The 20019-nt window shown below is 32.0% G+C and overlaps 4 protein-coding genes across 7 annotated transcripts; 3 read left to right on the top strand and 1 right to left on the bottom strand.

The window, feature by feature from the left end:
* Positions 1-192: 192 nt before the first annotated feature.
* Positions 193-18211, bottom strand: LOC110640176 (actin-depolymerizing factor 1). The gene is made up of 4 exons (XM_021791381.2): positions 18208-18211; positions 2415-2483; positions 624-889; positions 193-540 (listed from the first exon to the last, which is right to left on the bottom strand). The coding sequence occupies exons 2-4, from the start codon at positions 2415-2417 to the stop codon at positions 390-392; spliced, it is 420 nt and encodes a 139-aa protein (XP_021647073.1). The 5' UTR covers positions 2418-2483; positions 18208-18211; the 3' UTR covers positions 193-389.
* Positions 7187-7929, top strand: LOC131182360 (uncharacterized). The gene is made up of 2 exons (XM_058151716.1): positions 7187-7575; positions 7667-7929. The coding sequence occupies exons 1-2, from the start codon at positions 7192-7194 to the stop codon at positions 7718-7720; spliced, it is 438 nt and encodes a 145-aa protein (XP_058007699.1). The 5' UTR covers positions 7187-7191; the 3' UTR covers positions 7721-7929.
* On the top strand, positions 9140-10802 carry LOC110640153 (40S ribosomal protein S15a-1). Of its 2 annotated transcripts, none has more exons than XM_021791355.2 (4): positions 9140-9265; positions 9893-10030; positions 10130-10290; positions 10577-10802. In XM_021791355.2, the coding sequence occupies exons 2-4, from the start codon at positions 9898-9900 to the stop codon at positions 10673-10675; spliced, it is 393 nt and encodes a 130-aa protein (XP_021647047.1). In that variant the 5' UTR covers positions 9140-9265; positions 9893-9897; the 3' UTR covers positions 10676-10802. The 2 variants fall into 2 exon arrangements, with proteins under 2 accessions (XP_021647047.1, XP_021647048.1); XM_021791356.2 differs by having other exon boundaries at positions 9154-9269.
* LOC110640172 (ras-related protein RABE1c) lies at positions 14594-20006 on the top strand. 3 transcript variants are annotated; one of them, XM_021791378.2, is made up of 9 exons: positions 14594-14727; positions 14803-14918; positions 17440-17512; positions 17876-17976; positions 18467-18532; positions 18825-18922; positions 19226-19288; positions 19376-19468; positions 19648-20006. In XM_021791378.2, exons 2-9 carry the CDS (start codon positions 14846-14848, stop codon positions 19729-19731), a joined length of 651 nt encoding a protein of 216 aa, XP_021647070.2. In that variant the 5' UTR covers positions 14594-14727; positions 14803-14845; the 3' UTR covers positions 19732-20006. The 3 variants fall into 3 exon arrangements, with proteins under 3 accessions (XP_021647070.2, XP_021647071.2, XP_021647072.2); XM_021791379.2 differs by having other exon boundaries at positions 14648-14727; positions 14845-14918; XM_021791380.2 differs by adding an exon at positions 15045-15081 and having other exon boundaries at positions 14654-14918.
* Positions 20007-20019: the final 13 nt, after the last annotated feature.

The raw sequence follows: 20019 nt of genomic DNA, 5'->3' as shown, positions 1-20019 counted from the left end.
TCTGCCACTGCTGCCTTGCATCACAACCCCGGCTCCAATTAAGCACCCTGGACAACCGTTAAAGATCAGATGGATTTCTCGCCAACTCCTTATCGAAACCATCTGGTATCGGTGTGTTCAGAGAGAGAGAGAGATGTCGAACAGAACATAATCAAATAACAAAGAGAATCAATAGCAACCCAGCAAATCAAGTTGAGAACTATACCCCACAAAACATCATATAAATTGTTCGTAAATATCACACTGAAAGGGGATACTCTCCCCGTAAATCCACAAATATTATAGATACACGCTTAAAGAAGCAAATTCTAGGTTCAAAATATATTAAACATTAAACTTAGTGACCCGATAATATGGCCTTCTCCATCACATTGTAGGTATTCCTGCATTCAATTTGATCGGCTTCTAATAACATCAAGACCCATTTCTGTAGGATCTGTAGCTTGCAACTCTACCTGAATACCATCTAACTCTCTTTTGAACCTGTCCTTGGAGCTAGCATAAATCATCTTGCTTCTCACTTTGGATGTATCAGGAGACCTTCACACGTATATCAACAATAAATATAAATAAAAATAAATAGATAAGACAGAAAATCATAAAACAAAATTTGAATTATTTACCATGCAATAAAAACAATCCTACTCTTCTGGCAGTTCTCATCCGTTACATAATCAAAATCATAGACAGCATATCGGCACTCATCAGCAGGAAGGCTTGCAGCAAAGTCCTCGTAACTATCAGTTGGCTCACCGAGCTTCTCCACAATCACCTGCTTCTGCTTCTCCTCAATCTTGAAGACAATGAAGCGATGGGTTCTCTTTGCCTTCAATTCTAAAAACTTCAGCTTGCAGTCATCATGTACAGCGATCCCAGATGCTGCATTTGCCTGAAAATGGAAAGAAATACTATTAAGCAAATCGACTAGGAAAAACTGAAATATTAGACACAAAATGGCTGGCAATCCATATATTCTTACATCTGATAAAAACATCTATTAGTCAACATTCAAGTACTAATAAAAGAACTGCAACAACAACAAGCTTAATAATTTCTCTGTTTAGGCCCCATGATTTTCCTAGTTTTGCTTTCAAGGGTGGACAAATGATTTTTACCTTCTTTGTGCCCCTATCTAGCAGCATCCATATAATCCCAGGTCCATTTTACATCTTCATTCTGATACAAGCATTAAGAATGAACACATTTCTCTAACTATTGTGTGATTCAGCTTGTAAAATTGATAGACTACAGAAGTAATTTTTCCCTCCACAGAATACTTGCATTACGATCCATTCTCTTCAAGAACAAATTTATGGGTGCCAACCCAGTCCATCAGTAGTATACAATTTTAAAATCAATACCCAATAAACAGTGTCCACAAATATTACAAAAAGCATAGTACTTTGACAACAAAACACATTTCTTTTCACTTTCAGGTTACTCCTCAACTATCTAGCATATAATTTACAGTTCTGATTTCACAATTATTAAGAAAATTGACTCAATATAATTCATTTCCAAATTATCATTAATTTTTATTTCCTCCCATAATAAGAAAAGGAAAAGGAGACGAAGAAAAAACGATATTTCCAAATTGCTCAACCTTTATAAATTTACCCAGTATAGTGAAAAAGAAAAAAATAAGAAAAGGAAAGTTTTACCCCCTCTTAGGAATTGTCACGACCCTCCTAACATCTAACAACAATTCCATCCCTATAATTCATCAAGCCATCAAAATTTAAATTTAAAAGAATAAATAAGTAAATAAATAATGGAGCAATCAAAACACGTAGCTGTTGCAGATAAAATAAAATAAAAAGAAGATAAATTTAACACGCCACACCACACAACAAAATTTCTTTAAAATTGAGGAAATAAAATAATATAATTTGAATTAGAAAATTGAAAAAAAAAACCTGGTTTAAGAAACATACAACAAAACCTATAATTAACCATTGCCTGAAGTACCACAAATAGCAAAAGCAAAATACTAATGCAAGTAACAATTTCAAAGAAAAATAGCAAAGTAAACGGCAACCCACACGCTAAAGAAATCACAGAAATTTACACTGTTATTATCATCATAGCAAAAGCACAAGCAACACGACCGATCCAAATACTAAGAAAGATCATCAAAATCAACCAAGCCAAGTACAATTCAGATCGTTAACCCACAAAAAACCTAATCAATACTTATAGTCAAGCGAAAATTTTGACAAATTCATATAAAAATTTCCTATCAAACTTCACCGATCCCACAAGCACACACCATCACCACCACCACCACCACCATCACCATCATCATCATCATCATCATCACCAAAAACCATTGAAACAAAGAAACGAAGAAAGAGATTAGAATTGAAATTAAAGCACAGTGTGTGTAATAGAGTTATAGAAGTCGAGACGCTTACCATTTTCTCGAGAAATATAATGGACGAGAACGAGAGAGAAAATCTAGGGCTTGGAGGAGAGAGAGAGAGAGAGAGGGGTTGTGTGGATGATCTAGATAGACTTCCTTTACTCGAAAATCGAAAATGCGTAGCCCTTTTCTTTATTTCTCGTTTGTTATGTACGGTGGCTGCCTAGCTAATATCACGGTCACGGTCAATGATGAATGGCGAGGTAAGGGCGTTTAATCCACTAACGAGTTGACAAGTGTTGCACAGTAGGAAAAGTATGGCACGTCTTGGGCGGTGAGATTGGCATGTTTGTCACGTAATAAGGCTGCTTCGTTGTGGGGCTAATAGAGCTCGCCGACGTCGTTTACTAGCATATTTGAATATAAGTAATGAAATGGCAAGGAAAAATAAGGAGAAAGAAAATAAAGAGAGTATAATAAAAAAAAATTATGTTTAAAAATGGTTGAATCAATGAAAAGGTAAAGAGAAGTAATATATATTTTTTATGTTTAAAAAAAATGAAAAAATAGCAAATTTAAATGATGTAGAAATAAAAATAATTATAACTCTTAACTCTCTCTTTTTATTCCTGATTACACTCTAATTTTGAGTATATAAAAAATTAAAATTCGAGAGGTAAAGAATGGTAAGACTTATCTTATTTATTCTTATCTTTAATTAATTCAGCACTTTCTAAATAGGAATAAAATAACTCACTTATCACTATTTATCTTTATTTACTCATCTTCATCCTCATGTAAATAGACCCTAAAAAATTATTTTGATGGGGGATTTGAGGGTAAAGGAAAGTAAAGTAAGATTTCAAGTGATTTTTAGATTATTTGGGATGAGAGTATAAGAGAGGGATGGCATTTTGGTGATTATTTGGGGGGTTGAATCATTTCATTTTTCAACCCGTTGATTTGGTGGATTGAGGTTTAAGGTTTTATATTCTTATATTATTCTTTTTCAATTTTTAAAAATTCAAAAATACCATTTTCTTATTTTTATGTTTATTTTTTTTATAAAAATAGTACATTTATAATATTCATATTTAACTTACTTTATAATACCTTCCCTCTAAATAAAATAATGCTATTAAACATTCATTTACCTTACTTTACTTCACCTTCATCCAAATATAAAACAAATTATAACCTTACCTTATCATACTTGACCTTATTTTACTCAACTTTCATTCACTCCATCCAAACAAAGTGTAAGAATGGGCAAGAAAAATTACATCTAAAATCTTAAAATTGATTCATCTAATCTGTGGGTTTAACTTGGATTTTGTAACAACCCAGAAAATTAAAAAAAAAAAAAATTTGAAAAATGGGATTGGCGTGTGACAGTGGGTTTCCCACTGTCATAGCAGCTTTAAAAAAAAAAAAAAAATCAAAATCAAAAACGGGAGGAGGAAGCCCCCCCCCCCCCCATCCCCATTTTCTCTTCTCTCCCTTTCCTTCCCTCTCTTCTTCTTCTTCTTCCTTTCTCCGGTGACGTCCCAAGCAGCTCCCCACCGGCCCGCGACCACCAGAAACGGCGGCAAGAGAGGGAGAGGAGAGAGAAAACGCGCGCACAGTGGGCAACGGCTTTCCGGCGCGATTCCGGCTTCATCCGAAGTCCGATCGAGGCGATTCCGGTGGCGTTGGAAAGCTTGTTCCGAGAGCTTTCTTTTGATGCCAATTTTGAAGCAAATGGAGGTCGGATGAGTGAGATATGGAGGAGAGAAATTTCGGGTTTTTCAAGCTTTTTCGTCAGATCTACGACGATCCAACCATTGGATCGACGATCCGAGACCACATATGGACTGAGGAAGAGGAGAGGAACATGGTGGTATGATCAGACCCGGCAAATGTTGCCGGCGGTGGCTCCGGTGAGCTATGGAGATGGTTCAACTTCCAGAGGCTTCCTCATAAATTTTTGAAAATTTTGAGACACAGATAAACTTCGGGTAAGACAATTTTCATTATTTCTCTGTCTGTGGAGCATAAATACAGTGTTTCTTAAACAGGAAAAATTGGAGAAAAATTCTAAGAAAAATATATGATGAAAGTAAAATTATTTGGAGATATTCTATGGTGTTTGTTGAATTTTTGAGTGATTGTAGAATATTTTTGAAAAATATAGATAGATTTTAGTTAGATTTTTAGCATATGGGCATATAAGATTATTTGAAATTAAGATAATTAAATTTTATATAATTGGTTGAAGCTTGAGGATGGAAGTTTAAATATGTAAATATTTAATTGGGTTGGATTAAGAATACGTTAGATGTTAGAAACTTATGGAATCGAGTAAAATTCTTGAATAAAATATTCATGGGTGATTAGAAAATTACAATTCATTTTGCAATAGCTTTATAATATTATTAAGGACCGCGGGGCAAAAATTTTAGAATTTTTAGAGCTTGTTTGAGTGGATTTTTGAAAAATGTCAATTATAGGGACTAAAACGTAATTTTTAAGATTTTGAGTATTGTCTGATTTGGAGGGCCCAGGAGGGGCCATGTGATATTGATGAGATGTGATTGTGGAAATTGAGAATTTATAAGTGTTATTTGAGCCTTTTGCAGGTTGGGTAGGTCCTAGGTATAGGGGAAACTCTGCCTGATTTTCGGCACGACTTAGGACGCAATTGGTCTTTTCTTGAATTGTATTGAGTCAGTTGTATTAAATAATTATAATATAATTATCAGGTGAGCCGGGACAGCCTTCTTCCTCCGCCCAGCCGCCACAGTGATTGTCGTCAAGTCTGTGAGTAAAATATTAATTTTAATTGTAATTTCGATATTATTATATGTTCAAGCATGCCCATGCATCACTTATATGCATATATTTATGTAGTTAAACTCTAGGCACGATTTATGTTGCATTCAAAACTGTTGATGTGCCATGGATGTTGTTGTGGTAATTTGGAGCAGTGTGTGTGCGTTGGCGTGCGTGTGATGTGGTGTGGACTATGGATAGGACGGGGTAGTCATGGCTTGAGTAATTCGCTGGGACCCGATCCTTCGAGGGGTAGTCACGGCTTGAGTAATTCGCTGGGACCCTCGATTTGGTTATTAAGTGGAAGTCCGAGCTTGAGTAATTCACCGCACGTGTTGGATTTAAGAGAGTCAGATAGGGATCACTCCCATATGTTATGATTGATACTACAGGGTGTGTGAGTGCTCCAAATTACCTTTTTGATGTTATGATGTGAAAATGATGTTGATGTTGCATTTCACTCTACAGGGTGCATTAGTTTTAGATAGTTATAGAGATTATGGTTAAAATTGATATTTTACTCTCTGAGTCGAACGCTCACTCCTGTTCACCATATTTTTCCAGGCTACAGGAGGAGACATTTTTCAGAATAACCTGTCCCTTTCCTCTCAGGTTATGAAAAGATTACTTAATTGTATTATTATTCTCTAAATTTGTAATTTAGGATTCCGCATGTGCTAGTAGTAGCATTAAGCCTATCAGAGACTGTATGAATTCAAGTTTTCATATTAATAAATGAAAAGAAAAAAATTTTATGAGTTTTAAATGGTTATAAATGAGGTAATAGGGTTGAGCTGGGCTCCTCTAATTTTTGTTTCTGATAATTTCTGGGCTAAGATGGCTCGAAATAAAATTATAACAGATTAATTTAAAATTATTTTATATGCATATTGGGCCTAAATTGTGGGCTTGGGTATGGATTTGAGAACAGTAAGGCTTACTACGGGCCTCGGGGGCTTTATGCCGGCCCAGGTCCTAGTATCGGTCCGACTCATAGGTTGGGTCGTGACAGATTTAGGCTTTTTGAATTTTTACTTTTCAATTCAATTTAATTTTTTAAGTAAAGCTATTGGCAATGGATAAATTATAAACATTTAAATATAATTAAATATAATCTCTCTCTTAACTTTTATTTAATTTTTTAATTGTGTAAAAAAAAGAAATTAAATAAAGAAAATCTATTTTTTTATTATATTAGTATTTTATTAATTTATGTGAGGAAATGGGTAGAAAAAAAAAATTATAAAGTCCATTTTACAGTTATAAAGGTCTCTCTATACTATTTATATGGTGTGAGGGTATATTTGTAATTTCAGTTTTTATAAATTTTTTTTATTTTTTTTAGTTCCATTTTTGTCATTCAATGCTTAAATACATTCATGAGTTGAAACTAAAGCTTTTTTTGCTAGCAAAGCTGCATTATTTTTGTGATCTCTCTGAAAACATGACAGAAGTGATCATCAGCTCCTTTCCTTTCCTTTCCTTTCACAAGACTCTCATTTCAAGTGTATTATCCATAGCCTCCTGCTCTTAATGCTCTTTTTTTTCAAGTTCTAACCTAAGATAATGCCATATTTAATCACTTTTCAACTATTAATTAATTTTTTTAATTATTAATTTGTAAATAGATATAACTCTAAATTAATTTTAAACATATTTAATTGAGCTCATATTTTTTTTATTACATAACCGAAAAAGAGGGATTGAAACTGAATTTCACACATACAATATATATGCAGCTATCATTGAATTATGCTCCCATTTCTGCCACTTAAACTCACATTTTGGTGGATGTCATGAAGTAATTGTTTTGTTATTTTTTAGTTGTAAATAGAGATCAAATGACTAACAATGGGATTGTTAAGTTTTCTCATATGTTATTGATAAATCATGCAAATTTTGGTAAGTTCAACACTCATGCCATTACCATACCTTTTCTCTATGTGTATAATAGTATGCATATTGCATTTAAAATTATTCAAGTGAATTTTCAAGGGCAGGAGAAGAGAAACAATAAGATGGAAAACCCTCAACCTAACCAAATTTCAAATTATCCTCTTGATGGGGAAGTACAATACTTATTTACAAAAACTTTGAGTCGAGACGATATGCTAGGTTTAAATCTTGACAAAGATTCAAATGACTATTTTCAAGGTTTACCAAATTCATTGTTGAACCAAGTTGCTAAAAGCGGATTAGAAATCGAGATTTACACACCAAATTGTAAGAATTGGGTGATGATGAGGTATGAACAAGCAAATAAAAATTTCAAATTAGATAAAATCGAATGGCTTGATGTTGTGGTTAAAAATGGATTTAGGGTTGGTGACAAGATTGATTGTTGGTCATTGTATCATGCAAATGTAGGTCCACAAGGAATTCTAAGCTTGCTTATCCAGAAGGTAATAATATTTTCACATCAATATGTAAAATTGACTAGCTGGTTTAATCACTCTTCTAAACAATTTATATGGTTTGTATTATTTTGAGCAGGCGACTCAAGATAGGGTTGAGAATATTGATGATGATGCAACAATGTCTTCCTAGTGATCTGCTGGTGATGAGATTTATTAGATGGCTAAATAAACAAATAAAAGTTGCAAGAAGTAGTTTGATGTTAGCTGATATAATGCAGCGATTTGTAATGCAATATATGTTCTTATACTTAGATTTGCACATATCTAATATATTTATTAAATAATTAAGGGATTAATTGCATATATATGTAGTAAAATGATTGTGCAATTAATAATAAAATTTTGGCTTGTCAAATTAAAAGTTTGGAATTCAAATTCATTATAGGAAAAATCCTAAATTTATTAGCCATATTTCAATACAGGGGTGAGCATTTGATTAACCGAACTGAATTAAATCAAATTTTAATTAATTAAATTATTAATCGATTCTAAAAATATTAACCTAACCAAATTGAAATTAAAAGAAAATCAAAATTAACCGAAATAAAAAATATTCGGTCGGTTATCAGTTATAATTGAACTAACCGAAACAAATAAAGTATATATTTTATATTATTAATTGTTTAATAAAATATTAGTAAAAATATATTTATATATTTTTTATTTATAAAAAATAATAAATATAATTTAATATTAATAATATAATAATTATAAGTTAAATATTATTATAAAATCATAAAAATAAAAATTATAAATAATATAATATTAATAAAATTATAATTAATATATTAATTAATTGAAATTCGGTTATTTTGGTTAATTCGATTACCAAATCAAAGATAACTGAATCGATAATTAAAAACTAAAAATTTTTATTATTACTAACTAAAAACCAAACTGAATCAAATTTATTCTAACCGAAATAACCATTAATAATTAAAAGATGGTTATTCATATTAATGAGTTTCAGCTCAGGAGTAACCTTTAAGGTAATGAAATTTCAATTCACAGTCTCAATCAAAGTCAATTATATATATATATATATATATATATATATATATATATATATAATTATGCCAATGTGTTATAAATAATTTTGATGTGAATTTCTTAATTTTAATGAGAATATTTTCTTTTATGGGTGCATTTAATATAAATTTAATAATTATTAAATTAAATATTAATATAGAAATATTAATATTTGTATAAGATTTATTAATGTGTATATAATAAATGTACGAATTTAAATATAAATATTTAATTTAATAATTATTATACTCATGTGAGTTCAAATTTTTTTTTATAGATGTACCATTCTTTTATTTATTTGAAATCTCAAGGGTTTAAAAATATTCTAATATTATTAAATTAAAATTAATTAATTCTAATATAAATAATTTTATTAATTATCGAAAATTTTCGAGTTTTTATCGCGACATGCCCTATTAAATCATCTCCAAATTTGTGGATTTTTTTTTTTAATTTCGAAGGAAATTAGTTAAAAAAAAAATCCAAATTAGGTTTAAGAAGAGCTGGAGATTATTCTGGGCCTTTAGCCCAAGCCCGTGCTATATAAACTAGGGGTTTCCCGTTTTGGAACTTCTCTCAAACCCTAGCTCTCCGTTCTCACTTCCTTGGAGGTTCCTCCGCAGATCCTTCCTTGCTTTCGCCTGGGGTACGTATGTTCGTTATTTTTCTGTTTGATTTCTGCAAAAAGAAAATGAAAAAGGAATTTATTGCAAACCCTGTTGGTGCGCTTAGTGGTTTTTTTGAAGATTCTCTTGGGTTATTATAGGTTGATCTATTATAGAATTGATATGATATTAACTGAATAGAGCTGTCCTTGATGAAATATTTCCTTATCCCATTAGCTACGACACGGAAAAATCTTTGTTTATGTAGTTTGGATTATTAAAATCTTGTAATTTATTCTGCTTTTTATTTCTCCTTGTTGTTTATGTTGATTCTGTGGTTACTAGTGCAGTTCTGAGGCTTTTAGGGATCACTCTGTTATTTTAAATTGGCTCTTTTGCTTGTTTAACTAGATGTTTAGTTTAGCTGTAGTAGACGAAAGGGTTTGCGTCATAACAAACTTGAATGGAGTTTATGCCTTCTTATCATATCTCAGAAGGCTGGCATTTCTGTTAGTTAAATTATAATGCTGCTAACCTTTAGTCCTCTTTCAATACATTTTATCCAAAGTTATATGTTTATGACCCTTCTGTTTATTTTTCTTAATTATCAATTGTATTTGCTACACACTTCTTTTATGTCATTGACACTTCTTAAAATATGTATTTAGCAACAATGGTGAGAGTTAGCGTTTTGAATGATGCTTTGAAGAGCATGTACAATGCTGAAAAGCGTGGGAAGCGCCAGGTTATGATCAGGCCTTCATCAAAAGTGATCATCAAATTTCTGCTGGTGATGCAGAAGCATGGTATCATTTTATTTTCGCTTGTATATTTTTTTTTCCTCCTGGCTCTTGAAAAATTCTGTACTGATTTTTTATCATTATCTCTTTGGTTCTGGTATGTAGGATACATTGGTGAGTTTGAGTATGTTGATGATCACAGAGCTGGTAAAATTGTGGTTGAATTGAATGGAAGGCTGAACAAGTGTGGAGTTATCAGCCCTCGTTTTGACATTGGTGTCAAGGAGATTGAAGGATGGACTGCAAGGTTGCTCCCTTCTAGACAGGTCAGCACAAAAACCTTTAAGTTATACATAGATATTTCACATGGAGAATTGATCTGGGTCAAGTTAGTGTGCTTTGGCCCCCCCAAAAAAAAAAAAAAATCCAAGTTAGTGTCCACAAGCAAGTAAACTCATTTGTTCTTCAATTAAGTTCATACCAACATCAATTATATCTTGATATGTACTTGCATCTTTTTCTGCACAGGTGCTTTTTTTCATTAGTTTTCAGTATTTAATTAAATATCTATGGTTTGTGTTCTTGACATCTAAAATGATTTCAAATTTGCAGTTTGGTTATATTGTGTTGACAACTTCTGCTGGCATTATGGACCATGAAGAAGCTAGAAGAAAGAATGTTGGCGGCAAAGTGCTTGGATTCTTTTACTAGACTGAGCTTTTTTTTTTTTGGATTTATGCCATTTCTAAAAATCTAGTGTTTATTCTTCATTGCATGAATTAAATTCGTTGAAGTACTATTTCCTTGAGTAGAAGTAATCATGCAAAGTTCAATTTTATGACTGCTGCTTATAGTTTCTGCTCTTCATTTTTATGCAAGTCACTTTTGTTGGTGTGTTCTTGGAGCTGTGATTGATATTGGGTAGAAACATAAACAAGTAAGATGGCATGAGTGAGGTAGATCTTCCCTGAGAAAAAAATTCCATTTAACTGATGTATGAAGGGAGAATTTTAACAAGGAATGGTCGCCATATGAATGGGAACAAGGCAGTTTGGATTGTGAGGATTTTACTGAGATTTTGTTTTATCAAAAGAATAATCAAGAGATGTCTCCTCTTCGATATGCATGGGAAGTGGGAACGAAGCAGCGGCGGGTAAGTTTCCTGCTGAGATTTTGGACATGTCAGGGAAATAATCAATAAATCTGTCTTCTTTGACAGATCGAGCTGAATGGTTGATTATTCAATGGGTAATTTGCTATTTATTTTTCGGATTTGATTAATATTATAATTTAGTTCACACATTTTAAAAATTAAATGATTTAATTTTTTTTATTTATATTTTCGTGAAAATTAAGTATCATTTTATTTAATGTTGCACTTTTTTAAGTAAAAAAAATATATATCATTTATTTAATAAAGATAAATTTACTATTTGATTCTTGCATCTTGAATGATATTACAATTTAATTTCTTTCATTTTAGAAATTAAATAATTGCTGAAATTATTAGAATTAATTTTTATTTTCTTATTAACTTTATTTTTATTAAAATTTTTTCTTGAATTTTTTTATAGAATAGAAATAATTAATTTATTTGATAAAATTAATTTTAATTGAAGGAAATATAAGTAAAGAATTAGACCGTTTAATTTTTAAAATATAGGTATGAAATTGTAATATTAATTAAACTTCAAGGATTAAATAGTAAATTTTTTTAAGTAAATAAAAATATAGTTATTTTTTTTATTTAAACTAATAGTAATATTGGAAAAAAAACTTTGATTTGAATACAACTATAAATGAATGATTAAATCGTTTAATTTTCAACGTGTAGATATCAATTTGTAACATCTATCAAAACCCAAAAATCAAATAATAAATTTCCCTTATTCAATCAATCTTCTAATTTGTTGCTTTTGTTATTTGTTTTGAGGGAATGTGGTAATTTCATGTAAAATATTTTATATAAAATGATAAGCTAATAAAATATAGACAAATATATGAAAATGGGTCTCATCAAATAATAACCGTTAAATAATTGATTAAAAAGAATAATTACTCAATTATTTTAAATATTTATCAACATCTGATTGATTTGCCTTTTTCATAAAAATTGCTTGTATAGAATTACAGCTTCACCGTGTAATTACTCCACAATCAGGACAACCAAAGGAGCTAAAGCTACGGCGGCAACAAATAAAACTTGCTTCAGTAAGGTAAGAGGCGTCTTTGCGTGCCTATGCATGAACACTTATCAATATAGACTGTAAATTTTTGTTGCAGACAATTTGTAGTTCTTTCTGAAATACTGCAAGAGATTCTTGGGCATATAACTTTGGAATGTGCAATTTCCATAGTGAAAGCAAAGTTCTGTTGCAAGCTGCAGAGGATTAAAATAGTTGACATTTTTATCTTCCATTCCTGCAAGAACAGATTCATTAGGATCACTATGATACACTACTGCAGAATTTTTAAAAAAATTTGTGGTGGAATTTCACCATAGCAGTCCTTTTGGCTTACCTTGAGAAGAGCATCTAACTAGGGGTGAGCATTCGGTTCAAACAGAATCGAACTGAATTAAATTATGAAAATTGAATTATATATTTTAGAAATCGAATCGAACAAAAATGGATGAAAAATCAAATTGAACCGAACCGCTCTATTTTGATTCAGTTCGATTCAAATCGATCGGTTTTGATTTTTGATTATTTTTTAATTTAAATTTGATTTTCAAGTTATTTGGTCTAATTTTGACTTTAGTTTGAACATAATAACTATTAATTAATGAAATTAAACAATTTATATATATAATTAAATATAATTCATAAATTCCCCATAAAAATAAATCAATTCAAAAATTGATTTGGTTCTATTTAGTTCGATTTGAATATATAAAATTACTATTCGGTTCGGTTTAATCGATTTTTTCTCTTCAAAACTGAACCAAACCGAAATAACCGAAATTTTTATAATATAAAACCAAACTAAACCGAATGAATTTTAAAATCGAATCGATTGAACCAAATTGATTCGGTTTGGTTTGATTTTTTGGTTTGAACCGAAATCTACTCACCCTTACATCTAACAGCACCGGTTCAATTTTGTAGCCCTCAAGAAAATTCAGGAGGGAAATCAACTGAGGAATTACAAATCAATGCAGCCTTTCAGTGATCAAGAGGATCCTAATTGCTCCAGCTGACACCAAAAATATAATTTTTCTAGCAATCAACATAGATGAATACAATATTGTGCACTAAAAGGATCTGCTTACCATTGTTATCCTGTTATACTATGTGCTAATGAAATTGAAAGATTTTCCCTTTTTCCTTTCACTGTGAAAACTGATTAAAGGGGTGTTAATCTTACTTTGCAATTAGCATGTCCACTTGAGCAATAATTGATAATAACAAAAGAAGTTAAAAAATAATTTACAATCAATACATTTTATTCTGGTTAACAAAATGATCCAAAATTAGAATAAATGTTTGGCTTTTTTATCTTATTAGACATTTGATAATCCTTTAAGCCAACACACCTATGTTATATTTAACTAATAACACTTGTTACAAGGGGTGATGCTACCATAAAATCAATTGGTTCCAATGATTTGTTGTGATCAATAAAAAAAAATTCAAATCTTAAGGCTCTTTTTGTTTTATAAAAAACAATTATTTCATGTCTCAGATTAAAAATATGAGATTTCAATGTGAGATATATATGGATTTAGACTTGTCAATTTCAATAGATAGCTTTTATGGTGTGATTTTCCTAAGTTCGTATCGATGGTATTAGAGTTGTCCACTATAACTCTCAGTTACAATCGTGCAGCGCCGTGAGCTAAATTAAGTTAGTGCAAAGTCAGCCTACGTAAGCGTTTAGGCTGCAGAGCATGATAGAATATTACAATCTCATTACAAGAAATCTTATATCTCACATTAAAAGTATGAGATTTTAATATCAGGTATATATATACTTAGACTCTCTAATCTTAATAGTTAAGTTTTAAGGTGTAATTTTTCTAAGTTTGTATATTTTTTAGCATGTAAGGCATTTAAGAAAATAAGAAAAACTAACTCATTTTTAAAAGAAAAGTCAATTTCTATTTTTCTAACTTTTAATAATTTTATTAAAACATAAATATATATATATATATGATATAAATATATTATTAATTTAATATTATAATTAAATAATAAAAAATATTTTTTATGAAAATTATTTTTTATATATAAATTATTTTTTATGAAATAAAAAATTTGTTTAAGAAGAAGAGAAAGTAAAGAGAGATAAGATGAATTATATTTATAATTGTAATGCTTAAAAGATTTGCACTTAGGTTTTATATTTACTGGATGGATTATAATAAATATTAAAAAATTATAAAAATTAAATTGTTATGAAAAAAATAAGTGTGGTGAACTAAATTATTATAATTTTTAACTAATTAATAAATATTAATATATTAATTTATATTTGCTTTAAAAAAGTATTAATTTATATTTATTAAAATAAATAAGAAAGATTAAATTATAATTTTTGTGGAAACTAATTCTAAAAATCTGAAACTATTCATTTGGAAGAAGAATCTATCAGGTGTACGCGAAAGTACGTTAAGAAAATTCCAGGTTGACTCCAATTGGCGGGATACGAATGCAAGCACAAAGAAATGTGGCCACGTAATATACGCGGAGAGAGACAAGGGTGTCCCAAACTCGTTGGACACGATCTCTGCATCTCGCTCTCTCTTGCTTGGTAAACCTAAGGTTGCTCTCTCCCTCTCTGATTTTGATCTTACATAGGTCTCTCTCTCTGTTTCTGTAGTTTTTGTTTGCGCACAGAGGGAATTTGATTCGTGGGTTGAATTGATTTGGAGGAGAAAGGATGGCCGCACCACCAGCAAGGGCTCGTACTGATTACGATTGCTTGATTAAGCTTCTCTTGATTGGGGATAGCGGTTAGTGAGATGCTCATTTGTCATTTCCCCCTCTTCTATATGATTTTTTTTTTTTTTATCACTGTTTGGTTTTGATTTGTTTCTGAGGATAGGCCATTTTGTTTATGGATTTGCAATGTGATGCAGTGATTTGAAGGGTTTATTTCATCATTTCAACAAATGGGTACTGGCCATTTTTTGTTTTTGTCCTTTTTAGATGCCACATTTTCGAGTTTGTCGCACATGTGCTGATGTTTAGCCTCTGGTTAGGTGTTAATGTGGTTTGGAATTATATTTTATTTAAGGATTGGTGCTTTGTGATGCTTAATCCGGGTGATTGTGCTTCGAAAATTCTTTTCTTTTTATTGGATGTTATTTACAAGGAAAGGCAAGTTTGTTTCTTTGTGAAGTCTTACACAGATATGGATATGCCAGTTTTATTGCATAACTGAACTGATAAAAGATTTGTTAATGCTTCTTTAAGTTATACCTATAAAATTTGTGTGGGCATGCATTGTCTAATGAACTCAGGCAAGGCAGTGATTGATTTGTATTATCTTAATTGGATTCTGCTGCATCGGAGAAGCTCTATGAAGGCTCCCTTGTTAGCCTAGCTGAGTCTGAATTTTAAGGCATTCGCTGTTTCCAGGCTCAGTCATACCATATTTTTTTAGTTGCATCCAGGGAAATTAGTGGATTTAGGTTTTAAAAATTGAAAATGTATGTTAGACAGCAGAGTTGCATGAGTCACCATGCTGTTGCTTGTGAGTAAAATCAGTTTCTATCTCTGTAATTATTTTGGAGGTCTTGAAGAGCTTTGGATGAATAGCAGGGTATTCATTTTCTTCTTTATTTTGGATTGTGAAGTCCTGCCATGTGGGCAGGGTTTTAATTAACGGAATTGGAAATGGTTTCAGAAACAAAAACAGTGAAATGAAAATGGGATGAATCAGGCTGAAAGTGAATGAATCATCTGCCGATTCCAGGAATATTTTTAAGCGTTAGCAAAATGACCAAAATGAAAAGTAAATCAATAACTCAACCGAGTATTCTAGTTTCTCCAGCTTTGGTCGTATGAAACGGTGAAACATCCTTTATCATCCCAACTTGCCCATATCACCCGTTTCAAATGCACTTAACTGTGAATTGTGAATCACCATGGATGAAACGGTAAATAATGGATCTTTATCTTGAAATTCTGATATGTAACAGGCATATCATAATTTAAAATCATACATGTGGGCATAAAGAGCAACCCTCTAAATAGTTTTAAAAAAAATTTGTAATTATCCTCAGGGTTGTTTTCTACTCTGTTATGAGAACAATAAGAAAATTTTCTCATGTTCTTATTATTCTAAAAAATGAGGGTATCTATTAGGTACATAAAAATGTTGAAAGATATGTATGAAAGAGCAACTATTATTGTGCGCATAGTGGGAGGGGACACATGAGATTTTCTTATCTCAGTTGGATTACTCCAAGGTTAAGCTGTGAGCCCTTACCTTTTTACATTAGTTTTAGATTAATTAACAAAACATATACAAGAGAGTATCCCTTGATGCATGATGTTTGTGGATGATATAGTTCTGATAGATGAAACGCGAAAAGGAGTCACTTGAAAGCTAAAGCTTCGGAGAAGTACTCTAGAGTCAAAGGGTTTTAAGTTAAGTAGAACGAATACAGAATACATACATTGCAGGTTCAGTGAAGGCCAAATTGATGATAGGGAAGGAGTTAGTTTGGATGGAGTGGTATTGCCCAGAAGTAATCTCTTTAAATATCTCAGCTCAATCCTTCAAGTAGATGGGGGATGTGAGGAGGATTTTAATCATAGGATTAAAGCCGAATGGTTGAAGTGAAGACGTGCCACGGAAGCTTTATGTGATCGCAAGATTCCCAATAGGTTGAAAGGAAAATTTTACCGTACAGCCATACGACCGGCCATGTTATATGATAGTGAGTATTGGGTAATAAAGGAGCTGTATGTGTCTAAGATGAGAGTTGCGAAGATGAGAATGTTAAGGTGGATGAGTGGTCATATTAAACTAGATAAAGTCCGTAACGAGAGTATTAGAAAAAAGGTAGGAGTGTTACCAATTGAGGATAAGTTGAGAAAATAGAGATTGAAGTGGTTTGGTCATGTGAAGTGTAGACACACGGAGGCTCTAGTTAGACAACTAGATACCACATTGGGTTAGAGGACAGAAAGAAAAGAAGGGTTAGACCTAAATTGACTTGAAGGAGAGTAATAAAATATGATCTAGAAACATTACACATTCTCGAGGATTTAATCTAAAATCCTTTAGAGTGGAGAAAGAGAATCCATATAGCTGACCCCAATAAATTTTTGAGATAAAAACTTAGTTGAGTTGAGTTGAGTTGTTCTTATTATTATACAAATTCTGATATTTGACGTTTAGATGAATATGTGAAACCTGATAAAATTTGCTACTCCTATCCTGGCATTATTTGTTGATTTGTCTGGTGCCTCTTGGTTATTATGGTTTGATTTTTTGACAATTTTGTTCTTGTGACTTTGCAGGTGTCGGGAAGAGTTGTCTGCTACTGCGCTTCTCTGATGGTTCCTTCACAACCAGTTTCATTACCACTATTGGGTTTATATCTTTGAAAACTCTGCTATCTTTGTTTTGCAAAACTATTTTGGCATTATTTTCCAACTTTAATGTTGAGTAGTAGGTTAATTATATTTAGCAGGACATGAATATTGAGATGTAGGCTAATATATTAAGTATGACTTTGATGTTGAGAGAAGTAGGTTAATGATTATTAGCAGTAGGTTCTGCTCATGCAAATTAAGTTAGAAATCAGTGGATAGTTAATCTTTCAGCTATGCTTGTAATTGTTCTGTGGAGAGTCTAGAATATGGCTGTTCACATATGTTCAAAATATTAGTCTATTGCTGAAAAGATAAAAGCTTCATTTCTTTTTTTTATCTACTTCTTTACTTCTTTGAACAGCATTGACTTTAAAATAAGAACAATCGAGCTTCATGGAAAACGGATTAAATTGCAAATCTGGGATACAGCTGGTCAGGAGCGTTTTCGAACTATCACAACAGGTTTGTCTTTGGGCTGCTACCTGTTGACCTTTTGTTTTCAAAATTTTTGGGTGGTTTTGTAGATGCTGCTTTCCTTATTTGCATTTGAAAGTTTTCATATAATGCATCAGCATTGTATATCCTTCAACCCTGGAGACTGCAGTGTGACTTCACCTGGCTGTTGAGCGTACTGAATGTGAATAAGAAGGAAAACAATATTTTTGAAACCTTAAAGGCAAACAATCTCAAAGGGGAAAAAGAGTGTGCAAATAAAAGTTTTTTATTGAAAATTGGGGAATCTCATATATATAGGATAAATCGATCAAGTTGATAAGATTGTTGGTTGCTTGTATCTGGATGAACTGCCGTTTATTATGAGGAGGGATAAGTTAAGTTAAATGCTTATTTTTGCTCATTTAAATGCTTTCATTCCATTTTTATTGTGAATTGTGTTTTTCGTTATTTTTGGATAGTGCTGGAATTTGCTTATGTATTTTATATTTTTCTGCAGCATATTATCGTGGAGCCATGGGGATTTTGCTGGTGTATGATGTTACTGATGAATCGTCTTTCAACAGTAAATTCACCTTACATATTCCTCTCAGTTTTTAATTTGAAAAGATTTGTTGAATATGCTAATCATAATGTTGGTGTTTTATCACCATATCTAGTGCTTGCATTTTTCCTTTCTTTGTTCTTGGTAATCAATAAAATATGTTTCTCATTTGATTCTTACTCAGTAGTTTGCTTGGATGGATGACCCAAAATCTTTGATAGAGCGGAGCTTCTCCATATCCTCTAACTTTTTCTTCTATGTTTAAACTTTCATCCCTTGAATGCTTATGGATATTGCTTCTCTTCATGATCAGATATTAGGAACTGGATTCGCAATATTGAGCAACATGCCTCTGACAATGTCAACAAAATACTGGTGGGAAACAAGGCAGACATGGATGAAAGTAAAAGGGTAGGTATTGTATTTTGTAACCTAGATTGTTTCCTTGCCTGGTAGATTGGACTACGAGTTCATCAATTGAGCATCAACCGTCAACTTTTCTGTGACAAAGTTCTGTAACTGACTTCACCCGTACAAACACAATTTTTCTCACCCAAAAAGTGTGAAAGAAATACGAGTTATGGGCGGATCTAAAACTGTTATGCCTTAGAAGTTGGGTGTCTCTTTTCAATCACTCTCTCCATATGTGTGTGTGTGTGTGTCATGTGTGCCATCCACTGATGATCAGGAAGGTATTCTTTGTCACTTCCTTAGGCTGTGCCTACGTCCAAGGGTCAAGCTCTTGCAGATGAGTATGGTATCAAGTTCTTTGAAACTGTAAGTATCAGTTATATGCTGCCACAATTGAACTTTCAGAGTGTCATCTGTGTTTCTCTGTTTATACCAAAAATTCTTGTTTTGCAGAGTGCAAAGACAAATTTGAATGTCGAGGAGGTTTTCTTTTCAATTGCAAGGGATATCAAGCAAAGGCTTGCAGAAACTGATTCCAGGGCTGAGGTAATTTTTTGTTTTTATTTTGTTACATTATATTTCCTTTTTTTCCCCCTCTTTCTGATAAGTTAGATTTATACCATTTTACAGAGGAATCCTTTGTTATTTCTTTCTTTTTTTCTTACCTGCCTATAGTTCTTTTCAAATGATGATATATTTCTGCATTTTTTCCTTGGTGCTACCAGCCTCAAACAATCAAGATCAACCAACCAGGCCAGGCAGCCAGTGGTGGCCAAGCAGCCCAAAAGTCAGCTTGCTGCGGTTCATAAAGGGGAAGTTAAAATACAGACCGAGGGGGGGAAGGTTATGCCAGTGGCCCCCGTTGGGGTATAAAATTGATTCTGATGACATTGTGCTGGGCCCAGTTATTTGTGCCCTTGTTATTTTTCCCAATTACCAAGCTTAGTGTGTTTGAGGCAGTATTTTATTTGATTAATATTTGCAATTTATTATGACACCCTTTTACATTTCCTTTGGGGCTCGAACTCATTTGACTAGTGTTCATGTAGATAGATAATCAAAATTTAGCTCATTTCTTCTGATATATGATATCTAGA

Source organism: Hevea brasiliensis, chromosome 8 (genome assembly GCF_030052815.1).
Source record: "Hevea brasiliensis isolate MT/VB/25A 57/8 chromosome 8, ASM3005281v1, whole genome shotgun sequence".
NCBI classification, from domain to species: Eukaryota; Viridiplantae; Streptophyta; class Magnoliopsida; order Malpighiales; family Euphorbiaceae; genus Hevea; species Hevea brasiliensis.
Note: the sequence above shows the minus strand (reverse complement) of the source record. Positions and strands in the feature narration are given on the sequence as shown.

Excerpts from the sequence above, each read along its gene's own strand:
- LOC110640176 (XM_021791381.2), bottom strand. Across the intron at positions 541-623 it reads AGGATTGTTTTTATTGCATG|GTCTCCTGATACATCCAAAG; the intron begins GTAAATAATTCA and ends ATACGTGTGAAG.
- LOC131182360 (XM_058151716.1), top strand. The coding sequence starts at position 7,192 with ATGGAAAACCCTCAACCTAACCAAATTTCAAATTATCCTCTTGATGGG. Across the intron at positions 7,576-7,666 it reads TAAGCTTGCTTATCCAGAAG|GCGACTCAAGATAGGGTTGA; the intron begins GTAATAATATTT and ends TATTTTGAGCAG.
- LOC110640153 (XM_021791355.2), top strand. The coding sequence starts at position 9,898 with ATGGTGAGAGTTAGCGTTTTGAATGATGCTTTGAAGAGCATGTACAAT. Across the intron at positions 10,031-10,129 it reads GCTGGTGATGCAGAAGCATG|GATACATTGGTGAGTTTGAG; the intron begins GTATCATTTTAT and ends TCTGGTATGTAG. Across the intron at positions 10,291-10,576 it reads GGTTGCTCCCTTCTAGACAG|TTTGGTTATATTGTGTTGAC; the intron begins GTCAGCACAAAA and ends TCAAATTTGCAG.
- LOC110640172 (XM_021791378.2), top strand. The coding sequence starts at position 14,846 with ATGGCCGCACCACCAGCAAGGGCTCGTACTGATTACGATTGCTTGATT. Across the intron at positions 17,977-18,466 it reads TTTTCGAACTATCACAACAG|CATATTATCGTGGAGCCATG; the intron begins GTTTGTCTTTGG and ends ATTTTTCTGCAG. Across the intron at positions 18,923-19,225 it reads ACATGGATGAAAGTAAAAGG|GCTGTGCCTACGTCCAAGGG; the intron begins GTAGGTATTGTA and ends TCACTTCCTTAG.